Here is a 13467-nt window from a genome sequence, read left to right as displayed (position 1 = left end):
TATATATATATATATATATATATATATATATATATATATATATATATATATATATATATATATATATATATATATATATATATATATATATATATATATATATATATATATATATATATATATATATATATATACACATATACATGTACATATATATGTATATACTATATATAAATACAGAGTGAAGAGGTCTTACAGTTAAGATAGTATGTATATGCAAGCAGTAGACCTACTACTCCCAAAGAGAATCTTGATCCTCTGCACTCAGAAATACCGTATTTTGCGGACAATAAGTCACACCAGACAATGAGGAGGAAAAAAAACACAATACATATTTATAATATGTATAATGTAACAATACTAAAATGGAAAACAACACGGTAAGTAGACAAATGTTCAAATAACAGTTTTTCAGATAAGCCCAAGAAAAACAAAACAGTAAGTGGTTAAAAAAAACAAACATATAATTTGCACTTGGGTAAGTATCATTTGCATGCCCAAGCAATTTGGAAAGGGTGTTACATATAGTCTGGAAAATATGGTACTTCAATCAGATAAAACTGCTAGTTTAGCATTCATTTCTCTTAACTGTTCAGTCTTTGAAAGATTGAAAGAGAAATTGTAGTGAAAATATTTGGGATCAACCAATATCTGTGGTTCACGTTATATTTAAAGTAAGCCACCGGTGATAAAATATGGTGTATTATCACGGCTCAAAACTTCTTTTCTCTTGACTAATAGCCAAAAATAACAACAATACATCACTAGGATTTATTTGGTAATTACCAGTCTTCACAAACTCCATTTGAGAAACTGCCACCCCGTTTTTCTTTGATTCCTGACGAGATGTGTAAATGTGTAAACAAAAGGACTGTTAATAATCGAAATGGATGCATTTATATTGTGATATTTATTATATCTACTAGCCATGTTAAAAAAAAATAGAGATCTTAGATGCGTGAGAGCTGCACGACTGGTCACTTATTGGTCCTATACGTCCATTCAAGCCAAATCTGGTTTGTCGCTCGCCCCCTTTTTTTGCAGCGCGATGTTGAATGAAAATAAACTATGTGCAGAATTTCTAATTCTTATCCATCTTATCTTTTCCAACCATATGGACAAATGTGTCCTTAAAAAAAATGTCCAGTGGGATAAACATAATTAATCTCACATAATTTCTTTTGAAAAAATAGCAATTCATTCTCCACAAAATCCTTTTTGAACATCCCCATTCTTCGTCTTATTTACTGGAACAAAAAAAATGACTTAATTACTTTCTCGTTGTTATTTTGGAGCTCTAACACTCACTTAAAATGCAGCCAAACATCCTCTGTTGATGTTAAGTAGTATCTAATAATATATTGTGTCCTAATGTTGGCTTAATTACCGTCATCAAAAAAAAGTGATTTTAGTATCATTTTTTTAATTCAAAGTACGACATGGTTTATCGCTTTTGACAGTGATGGATGACGATAAGATTTTATTATGATTAAAAAATGGGTTTCTCCTTCCTCTCCTCTTTTAGTGTGAAAAACATCATTGAGCCCATTAAATTAATTTGTCCTGAATTAAGATGATGAACAGCAGTTAGTTTCCTCAATCCTTCCAAGATATTAGAATAGCATATTCAGGGTTCATTATTAGACATTAAAAAGTTAGATTACTGCTATCAGATTATGTGAACAGGGTCCTGCACTTTGGTTTTCCTATAACAGAGGATAACATGATTAATGTAAATTTAATTCATCTCTTTATGTGCATTGCAAGGCAGTACAGTGAGCAGTCAAAAGGTCTCTCAAGCTTCTGTGGGTTTTGCAAGGCAGTACAGTGAGCAGTCAAAAGGTCTCCCAAGCTTCTGTGGGTTTTGCACGGCAGTACAGTGAGCAGTCAAAAGGTCTCCCAAGCTTCTGTGGGTTTTGCAAGGCAATACAGTGAGCAGTCAAAAGGTCTCCCAAGCTTCTGTGGGTTTTCTCTAGGTGCTCCGGTTTCCTCCCACATAACCAAAACATGCATGCTAAGGTAAGAAAAAACTCTAAATTGTCTTTAAGTATGAATGTGGGGGTGAAAGTTTGTCTGTCTCCTTGTGCCCTGCTATTGGCTGGAAACCAGTTCAGGATGTCTTCTGCTTGCCGTCCAATGTTGGCTGGAATAAGATCCAGCACCCTTTGCGATCTTTGTGGGGATATACAGCATCGAAAATGAGTGGAATACATCTATGAATATGCAATGTCTTTTTATACATTAGTGAAGAGTATGTACAGATAAATGCAGTGGAAATGTTTTAATTATATTGATATATACAGAAATGTAATACAGTATATAGAGTGATAGTGGTGTACAAAAATCACAACTGTATATGAAAATCATGGTTAGGTAGGGTTATGTTGGGTTAACTTGGGTTAGGTCTAGTTAGGTTGGGTTAGGTTGAATTTGAATTGCAATGAATTATATATTATGAAAAATTATATTAATATAATATTAAATGCATACTGTGTAATATACAGTGCATTGGGGAGAGAAGGGAGAGGTAGAGTGTTTGTGCAGAGAGGTGCATACATTGCTTCTAACATTGTTATTGGTAGATTGGTGTGAGTCCACTGTAGGTGGTGGTCAGGTCTTGACAGACAAATCAAAGCACACCATCACAATGGTGAAGCTAAACCCCCCCTTGTCATTGTTGTATGAGGAAGATTTATTTGTAACGAGACAAAGGCAAAACTATTGTGAGCGGCAACATTTTCCTTCGGGAAGATTAATGACTTTTGCTACTAAAGGCATCCACTGTGTGGTGATTCAGCGCTGACTCAGCAGCAGATTATGTCGGAATTATCATTGGCGAAAATGCGCACAGTGAAAAATGCTGTGCATTTGGGGATTTCAGGGACAGTATTTTACCTTTTTTTTAAATTAATGTCACATGAAGGCTAGAAAAATCAACACTATTCAACACATTTGTTGCTATTTGCAATGATGGCGATATTAAATAGTACATGACCTGTTTAGTAAACATGGAAATACTATAAATCATTTGGAATTCATCTCTAGCTGTTAGACTCCGAGTAGCACGAAAGAAACAATTTACTGAAGCTGTACTCCTGAAATGATAATAGAGCAAATAATGTCATGAGTCATCATCGAGATAGGATGCTTGCAAATAATTCAAAGTGATAACACTACAACATGAAAAGCGCTGATATTCCATTGCAGATTGAAGACTCCACAAAAATAAATAGTAATATGATATACTATACAGGTGGCAAAATATTACCATGAAATTGCATGTAGATTAAATATCTAGTATAATTTAAATGGCATAGAGGAACTTGGTTTTGGCATTATTTTTCTGGTTTGAGTATGTATTTTCTATCAATTCTTTTGCAAAATATGCAAACGATCCCAAACCTCAACGAACTGGGAGATCATTTGAGTATACGCAGTATTTTTGTAACAATTTTTTTGTGTTGATCATGCGTTATCGTTGAGTTGTTGTGTTTTTCTAACCCCAAATTGCCCTTTCCCCTTATTATAGTGAATGAAATTCTAAGATATCTGTTTTTTATAGGTAAACATTGCCATTAATTTATGCTCAGATTAGGCACAGAACCAAAAAACTACGAAAGTACTCCTCCAGCACTTTGAGAAGAGACGTAAGAGTTAGGATAGGCATGAGTGCCATGTAGTGGGTGGGTTGGGTGTTTTAGAGGAGGGCCAAGGACCCTCATGACATCTCCAAACGTGTCAGCAGTACACATTGGACAACACAACCCTGCCCTCAGAACCAAAGCACGCCTTCAACAAGGGCAAAGCTGGTTTTGCTAGGCCCCCGACGCCGGTTCTTTGCGCATTGCCCACGGTTGAATCCTTTCACCGCCATTCCTTATCTGCGACTTTTTGGATAAGCTTACAACATGGCCCCCGAGTCGGAAATCCTTACGAGTGTCCTTCTTGTCACGTTGGCCACCCTGAGCTCCAGCGGACCTGTTGGGCCTTCTTCGCCTATTGGAGATGCGCGCGATAGTGCCTTGTTTGACACTCAAGAATTCCTCAGTAATTTTCTGTCGAAACTGAACCAAACGGGCCCAAGGAAGCCAGAAAAGAAGCCCCTAGTCTTCCCGAGGGAGCCACAAGAATATATGCTGGAACTCTTCGACCGATTTGCCAACGGCCGCACGCCCGTGACCTCGGCCAACATTGTTCGCAGTTTCAAGAACGAAGGTACTCTTTCACTAAGAAAAAGCTCACAATACTGAACAATTGTGCTTTTTTGAAAAATGGGTTTGGTGATATTTTCATTTGGAATTTTAATGGTATGATTGTATGCGTTATGCTTTGGATTGTGAGAAGTTGAAGTATCTCAGGGCAAGGTTAGAATAAAATACATCTTATTTGATTTACTTATTAATCAGCTTCTTAGACAGTACCACTTCAGGGAATATTCAATGCACATATACTAGCTAGTGCAGCATTAGAAAGCTAGAAATGATCATCAATTCTGGTTTTGATGTCACTACTAGAATTGGTTATCATTTCTGTGATGTCACAACCAGAATTGCTTATAATTTCTGTGATGTCACAACCAGAATTGATTATCATTGCTGTGATGTCACAACCAAAATTGATTATCATTGCTGTGATGTCACAACCAGAAACCATAACACTTGTGAGGATAAACGGTATGTAAAATGAATGAATGAATAAAATGACGTTAGTGTACTTTTTTTTACATGCTATCCATTTCATAGCTATTTTAAATGCAGTATTTTGGAGGCTAAAACCTAGACTTTAAACCTCAATGGATTCTTGTTGATATTTTCAGATTCTTCATCGTACAGAGTGGCGGCTACTGGTGTGAGGACCTATCCATTGCTCTTCAACATTTCCGTGCCGAGCCACGAACACGTCACCCTAGCCGAACTCCGGCTTTTCACCCTGGTCCGGAAGGCCCAAAGACATTTCGCCAGCCGAGAGTGCAAAGTGACCATCTACAAAGTGCACGACGGCATAGTTTGCACCGGTGAGGTCAGAAATGAGGTCGGAAGGCGGAGTCAGGAGGATAGCGGTAACCTGGAGGAACTAGTGACCAAACACATCCACGCCAAGGACAAGAGCTGGGTCTCCTTGGACATGAGTGGCGCGGTGGGGCTCTGGCAGATTTATGGCCGAGCGCCACTGAAGCTCGAGGTCCGCGTTGCCATCTTAGGGCCGGAGGAGTCGGACACGTGGGCGGAGAGCCAGGACCTGATTGACATAGAGCGTCACGTTGGGGAAAAACACAACGCGGCCATGATTGTTTTTTCAGACGATCCGAACCAACGTGACGACACGCCCGAGAAAGCTCACGCCGACAATGGCGAACAAAGTCCGTTTATCCGCGGCAAATGGGACGAACCCAAACTCATCTTTGAAAGCCCGGCTCGGATCCGCCGCGGCGCAAAGAACGAACCATGCAAGAGAACTCCGCTTTTTGTGGATTTTAAAGATATCGGCTGGGATACGTGGATCATCCAACCGGTGGGCTACGAGGCTTACAGGTGCATCGGAGTATGTAGTCCACCCATGACCTCCGAGGTCTCACCCACCAAACATGCCGTCGTGCAGACACTACTGAGTGTTAAGAGTCCAGAGAGGGCATCGCGTGCCTGCTGTGTACCCACTAAACTGGAGCCAATTTCACTCCTTTATTATGATAACGGGGTGATCACCTTCAACCACAAATATGAGGGCATGGTAGTGACAGAGTGTGGCTGTAGATAGTGTCACACACACACACACACACACCCATGCAGACACACACATGCCCACCCTTACACGCACAAAACTAGAGACTTTGCACTGATGGATTCTAACGTATGCTTGTTGTATCCACACTGTAGTTCTAGTGTTTCCCAACATTTTGGAGTTTTAAAAGACAGGAACCAAACAAACAAAAAAAGTATTCAAATCTTTCACTTTGACCTTTTTTTTGTTAAGTCTGAGGGCGCTAAACAACTTCTGGTCAATGTGATGTAGAAATTCGTAATATAGTTATTTTAATCTCATAATTTTAATCTCATAATTTTACAAGTGTTTTTCTCCCAATATTAATTCAAAGATGAAGCTCATAAATCAAGCAACTTCTGCTTCATGTAATGTCAAAATATGTAATGAAACGACCATCGATATCACATATTTTTTGTGAATATTACAACGTATGACTTCTTATTATAATTTCCTGCTGCACATCTGCATGGCATGAAATTACTGCCAAAATTCCATAGGCGAAATATGATTGAATCTGATTGGCTGAAAATAGAGGCACACTGCTTGGGAAACTTTACTGTAGTCACATTATATCTAACATGAATGAGACATTGTGTAAATTGTATAAATGCAGATCTATGGCTTTTATTATTATTTAATGTAATATAGATATCTTGGCAGAGTATATGCTTTTTTTGTTGTAGTTTATAATCATAATATTTAAAAGTTTAGAGTACATACCTACTACGTATGCCAGATGAGGTTTTCCTTCCTTCCACATGTACTTGTGGGATTCATTTTTAAACTTTTTAGCCATAATTTCAAAGTTTATTTAGTTTCAAACCTTTTGAGATGATTTCAGTATTAGAAAGAAATTTTAAAAAAAAAGATGCAATGAAATGGCTGAAACATGTGAGCTTTATTAGTTAGTTAATCAGTGGCACTTTTAAATTGTGTGGTTGTAATTGTTTATTTGTAAACCTTGCAGTTAGATTATAAAAGTGACAAATAATTATGCTTTGGTAGCATTCAATCATAGTGTCAAAAGGCATTTGTTGGTTTTGCATTACGGTGCCTGTGCAATATGTATGTCCTTGTACATATTTATATATGTATATATACACATATTTATATGTGTATATATACATGTGGAAAATAAACACAAACTGTGAACATATTTGATAGAATTTATCGCCTGACAACCCTAATCCCTTTCTTCCCCTCTTGCATCACATGCCCGACGGGCCTCTTTGCCCGCCGCCATGCCGCAACGATAACAAGGTGTCAGAGCCTGGAGTCCTGTGGGCCGTCACTCAGGCCGGGACGCCGCTCCAAGTGGCAACGTTTGTGAGAGGGTGGTGTCAGATTCCTGGTCCGCAATGCCAGCGTTCTTTTGGCGACCCCGTCGTCAGGTTGACCTCGGAGCCCTCCCACTTCCTTTTTCTGACTCGGCCTTGCGCGTCACTCCAATCTTATCGAGCTCCCCGACAACTGTAAAAATGGAAAAAAAATGATGTGGCACATCATCACTTAACTGGTGCTGTTAACAGTAGGAAGAAGAAGATAACAACAATGGTGGAATAGCACTTTGGAAACAGTACTCTACTTCCAGTAAGGCAAGTGGATGTCAACTATGTCCGATTTCAATCCAAGACACATCCCGGAAAATCCTGTCCATTTTATTCATCTATATTCTGTGTTTACGATCTATGTATTTTATGTTTTCCCTTAGTTGTTTCTATATTTTGTAGTCAAAACCTTACAATAATGACAAAGTGTGGCCAATTAATGGTGTAGTGGTTTACTCTCCCGGTTCGAACCTGCGGTACATTGTGCTTTTAAAAAAAAAATCCTAAAACAGAAAGTTGTAACTCATGATTTACTTTCTCCGGCCGCGCAAAAGATGCAGCAGGCCAGATTTGGCCCCCAGGCTGCCACTTAGACACCAAAAGCTACACCAACTAGTGCCCCACTTATACATGGTCATTGGAAGCTTAGTTGTTTATATATATGTGTAGTCAAAACCTTGCAATAATGACACCGTGAAGTGTGGCCAATTTGTGACCTAGAGGTTAACTCACCTGCCTCACATGTGGGAGACCAGGGTTTGCTTCCCGGTCAGCACAGATTTTCACTTAATTGTTTCTGTGTACTTCTTGTCAAGACACTCAAATGATTACTAAAGAAAGTGTGGTCAGTTGGTTGGGGCCGAGGTTATTTCACTGGACTCCCGTCCGGGGGACCTGGGTTCGATCCCCCCTGCTGTCACTTGGCTGATCACTACACCAAGTAGTTCAGAAAATGGAATAAGAAAAAAAAACTTTTTAATTTATATTAAACACTTAGTCATACTTTTCATTAAAAGGTTTTATTCCGAACTGCCGAAGATAGATAATCAATAGATTTGAGTATGGTTACAATTTATGGAAAGTAACTGTCCTTGAGTCGTCATCTTTGCAGTTATGGCTTTTTACCGCCTCCCAGAGGACAGAAGGTAAAAGTGCTGGAAGCCGGCATGCATAGTGTATATTGTCTTTTATACGCATCCCGGCTTTCTTACTTTAGTAATTTCTTTGTAAGAAAAAATAGTATACATAGTCGTTTTTGGTTAGAAAGAAAGCTTTACTAAATAGCAATTTACTATCTATATACATGATCATTTTTTAAAGACCGTCAAGTAAACACGTCGACGTCACTCAACTGCTTCCTCTTCGGTGGCCGCTGGGTCCTAACGCCTGACTCTTTTCGTTTTGCACCGTTTTTTCTCGAAACGGATCAGTCAGTAAAACGTCAAATATGAGTACCCAGGGGCCACCGAACAGAGGAAGCACCTTCCAACTCGAAACAGACCAATAAGTATCAAAACCAGGCGGCAAACGAACACCGAAAGCAGTTTTCGACCTGGTCCGTTTTGAGAAAAAAAGGGTGCAAAACGAAAAGACTCGGGCGTTAGGACCCAGCGGACACCGAGCAAAAAGGGTTGAAAAACTGCCTTTTTTGTTTGGTGTCCGCTGGGTCCTAACGCCCGAGTCTTTTCGTTTTGCCCCGTTTTTTCTCGAAACGGATCAGTAAGTTAAACGTCGAATATTAGCACCTGGGGGCCACCGAACAGAGGAAGCACCTTTCAACTCGAAACAGACCAATAAGTAACAAAACCAGGCGGCAAACGAACAACGAAAGCAGTTTTCGACCTGGTCCGTTTTGAGAAAAAAAGGGTGCAAAACGAAAAAACTCGGGCGTTAGGACCCAGCGGACACCGAGCAAAAAGGGTTGAAAAACTGCCTTTTTTGTTCGGTGTCCGCTGGGTCCTAACGCCCGAGTCTTTTCGTTTTGCCCCGTTTTTTCCCGTGGCGTGACGACGAGGTGATGACGTAGTATATAGGAAGTAAACGGACCAATAGCTAGGACCCGGGAACAACTCGAAAGTTTCGAGCAGCCGCTGGGTCCTAAAGCCCGACGAGTTTTTGGTCTTTATTTTAATTCGTTCGTTTCAAGTCAAAAACTGCTTTCTCTGTACGGAGGCCGCCTGCTTTTGTTACTAATTGGTCCGTTGCGAGTTGATAAATGATTCCTCTGTTCGGTGGCCCCTGGGTGCTAATATTTGACGTTTTATTTACTGATCAGTTTCGAAAAAAAACGGTGCAAAACGAAAAGACTCGGGCGTTAGGACCCAGCGGACACCAATCAAAAAGGGTTGAAAAGCTGCCATTTTGGGTCGGTGTCCGCTGGGTCCTAACGCCCGAGTCTTTTCGTTTTGCCCCGTTTTTTCTCGAAACGGATCAGTAAGTTAAACGTCGAATATTAGCACCTGGGGGCCACCGAACAGAGGAAGCACCTTTCAACTCGCAACGGACCGATTAGTAACAAAATCAGGCGGCCTCCGTACAGAGAAAGCAGTTTTTGACTTGAAACGAACGAATTAAAATAAAGACCAAAACTCGTCGGGCTTTAGGACCCAGCGGCTGCTCGAAACTTTCGAGTTGTTCCTGGGTCCTAGCTATTGGTCCGTTTACTTCCTATATACTACGTCATCACCTCGTCGTCACGCCACTGCTGCTTCCTGTTTGATGCTCGACGTTTTGTTCATTGGTCGGTTTCGAGATGTCATTCGACCAGTTATTGGTACTAATTCAGCCCATGTCATTTTTAATGTTAAAAAACGCCTTACTAAGATAAGCATGGCAATGTTTTACAGGAAAGTTTTGAGTGAAGGCTTGCATTCAATATTAAAATCTTTATTTTAACATTATCCAAAGTTTGATTAGACAAACCAAAAATATCCATTTTATCTTAAAAAAATAAAATAAAACAAGATGCTTCCAAAATGCACTGAAAAGCTTTCCACAAATTATACATGGCATAAACTCTTTAAGCACAGTCCTTGATTTTAATACCTCTTAATAAATACAATTGCAAGGCACCTTTCTTTCTTTATGTACATCATTTGACGCCGGCCACATCCCGCAGTGCATCCCAAAACAAGCCGGATGACACGGAGACAAAAAAACAGCGTCAGGAGGTGGCGAACTAGCAGTTGGTAGGGGCCACTTTATGTCGCGTTCTCGACCGCTTGCCACCTCAGAGGTGGGAAACCGATGACTTAACCACTGGGCCCCCACCCTGCGAGAGAAAGCAGTAGTACTTTTACTTTTATCTCATTCATTTACCTGAGCAATATTGGGGAAAAATTTTGCAGGCACTTGGATTTGAACCCAGGGCCACACGTATGGTAGACTGATGACTTATCCACTGGGCCACCACCGTGTGAGGGAAAGCAGTAGTACTTGTACTCTCATCCCATTCATTTTCCTGAATAATAGTGGGAAAATCTTTGCATGCACTAGGGTTTGAACCCAGGACCATAGATGTGGGAGATTGATAATTTATCCACTGGACCACCACACTCTTAGAGTTTGTCATCATTAGAAGGTCTTGACTACAAATAAATAGTCTTGTGGAATGTGGGGGGAAACCAGCGTACCCAGAGAAAACCCACACAGGCCTGGGGAGAACATGCAAACTCCACACATTTAGACCGAGCTGGATTAGAACCCAAGTCCCCTACTGTGAGGATGACACGCTAAACACACCTTTAGCTGCAGTAAATGTTTGATAGCCATAAAATAATGATTGAGGGTTGAATTGATTCAGACGTAGCATTAAGTGAGAAATGCACGGCCCGCCACTGCGTTTTGGACAAGAAAATGTTTATTACCGCAAAGACAGTCACAAAGTTGTAGGAGGAGGGGAGCAACACTAAGAAGCTAGCCTGAGCTGAGATCTGAAATATTCAGAAAAAACAAACTACATGTGTCTTTTTGATAGTTTCTATAGTCAGCAATACGACACACTAAATCTTTATAAATATAAAAGTCCCCCGGTTATTTTATGCAAAATACAACAATACAAATCACCCTACACGCTTGCCAAATTGAAAAGATATATATATGTATATATAAACAACAGCACACAGAGAAAAGACAAGGAAATTGTGTGGGTATATTAGATATACATGATTAAACAAAGGCCGGGTAGGGTGTATACATTGTAGCCCCAAAATTGCTAATCAAGACGAATAAATATACCTTCACTTGGGGGTATTTACATTTTAAATCTCAGCTGAAATCAGGAGGAAAAAAACAATCAAAAAAAATGAAAAAACGCCTCTTGCCAAAATGCTTGTGCTTGCATTTAAACGTGCTACAGATAAACTTACTACAAAGACAGTCCGATGGCACTTCAACATTCAAATACAACCACAGCGAAACCCCCCTCCCCACCCAAAATAACAAACAAAAAAACCTAAACTAAATAAAAATGTCACCATTATAATGAATTAGTGAAACAAACCTAAATATTACTTATGGTGACTTCTGTCCATAGTTCTGTACAATGAAATAAAAAGAGGCTTTTTATCCACCACAACCATTAACAACCATTATGAATAATAAATAATAATCCCATGCTGCCTCGGCCTCCCATCGGCACAACAAAATGTCTATCGAGGGCGTCCATCTGTCAAGTTTGGGATGGAGCCGACCGAGTTAAAGGCACTGGAGTGTTGCTGAGGGTCAAGTGAAGCTGCCTGTCGTCTGTTTTTTTTATCATTTTTTTTGTCATTTTCAACTTTTTGAAGTGTTTTCTGCTTGTAAATTTTCAGCTCCTACAAACAGGTCTTTAGCGGCAACACAATGAAATGAGTTGCATTGGCAGCAATAACAGTAAAAAATAAAAATAATAAAAATCACTGCCTGGCACTAAAGTTTATTGGGCAAAAAAAAAGAAGAAAAAAAAGAAATGAACCAACAGTTTCTAGCAGCACAGACCGAAAAGCACTTGATGATCCCAAAGCACATCCGTACGATTTAAAGAAAGCAAAGCCTTACTTTTTCCTCCTCATGTCAGGCACAAATACAAAAGTTTTACCATCAAACGTGTTGTGGATTTTTATACAAGAAGGGAGTGAAGATTTACACTGAAACCACTGAAAGTCTCCCCTAAAATTTGGAGTAAGGCAATGATCTAGTGCGGTCCTATCTGACTTCTATCTCGACCCCTTCCCGACCAATTACAACTAAACAAATCGTCCCGAAAAGTCATCCCGTCGGCTATTTCTGTCGTCCCTTAACTACGACACGGACTGTGTGGTACACATAATAAATATCAATAAATACATATGAATTAAAATAACAGTTTTCCCTTTAGGAGGATTAATCTCAGTAGTGTCCACATCATAGCAGGCTTTAAACAGTTCAAGTATAGATGGTCCAATTCCATTTGCCTTTTTCACTTTTCAATCCACTTCACACAGCTACCTCGCAAAAACGTCCACAATCAGTAAAAGTAGAGTAGAAGCATTGTATATATACTATACATATAGATCTAAATTCATATATCTCTTTCAATATCAGAAAATATTACTTTTGGTCTGTTCTGTACAAAGATGACCAAAGAAGGGGTTTGTTTGATGGATGTAAAAAAACAAAAACAAAAGCCAACATGTGTAAGAGGTGCAACGAAAAAGTGGATTTTCTTTCCTCTATTCAGCACAGTGGCGATAGTTTAACGTGCGTGGTGGGGAAATAAGGTTTGGACAGGCTATGCGGCACAGGTGGCTGGCACCGCTGGTTTGAGGTAGGGTGACTGACTGATGGATGTATTCCAACGACGCATGAAACAAAAAAAAATGGCCTTCCTGTTTCCGCACGTGCTTCGCTCTAAATGTTTGTCGTGAGTTTGCCACAAAGGGCGAAAGTGAATGCCAATGTCGTACAGTGGAAAGTAAGGATTGGTGGGCAGAAGGTAAAATCAGTGGGCAATAAAAAAAATGGAGTGAAGGACTAACCACTGAGACGTGATTGAGAGAATTAAAGAGCTTAGTGGCGTTAATCTGGACCAAAGCAACAGGCCACGTCTGAGGCGGCTTTTCGTCGGTGCGAAACGTCCAAATCTTGAGCTCAAGTTGGCAGAAAGCCGTCTCTGTGGATGGGATGCAGCCAAACAAAATGAATAGTAAGAAGCGAGCCAAAAAGAGGGTGTAGCAATGCAGGGTGCAGAGCCCCCCACCCCCAAAAAAAGTCAGGGGGCGCATTGGGGTGTGTGTGTGTGTGTGGACTCTGGTGACAGCTGCATGTAAGGATAAGGCACTGTGATAAAGCCGAGGTACATTAAATCCCTGACATTCCTTCTGCTCTGTAACATGGCACAACGACTATTGGCTCTCCCTCA

General features: G+C 40.0%; 1 protein-coding gene across 1 annotated transcript; it reads left to right on the top strand.

Annotated features, from left to right (window-relative positions):
* The first annotated feature begins 131 nt into the window (after positions 1-131).
* bmp10l (bone morphogenetic protein 10, like) lies at positions 132-6040 on the top strand. Its single transcript, XM_077736984.1, has 3 exons — positions 132-2368; positions 2414-4215; positions 4817-6040. The coding sequence occupies exons 2-3, from the start codon at positions 3909-3911 to the stop codon at positions 5752-5754; spliced, it is 1245 nt and encodes a 414-aa protein (XP_077593110.1). The 5' UTR covers positions 132-2368; positions 2414-3908; the 3' UTR covers positions 5755-6040.
* Positions 6041-13467: the final 7427 nt, after the last annotated feature.

The sequence above is a fragment of the Stigmatopora nigra genome, chromosome 17 (assembly GCF_051989575.1).
Source record: "Stigmatopora nigra isolate UIUO_SnigA chromosome 17, RoL_Snig_1.1, whole genome shotgun sequence".
In the NCBI taxonomy this organism is placed as follows: Eukaryota; Metazoa; Chordata; class Actinopteri; order Syngnathiformes; family Syngnathidae; genus Stigmatopora; species Stigmatopora nigra.
Note: the sequence above shows the minus strand (reverse complement) of the source record. Positions and strands in the feature narration are given on the sequence as shown.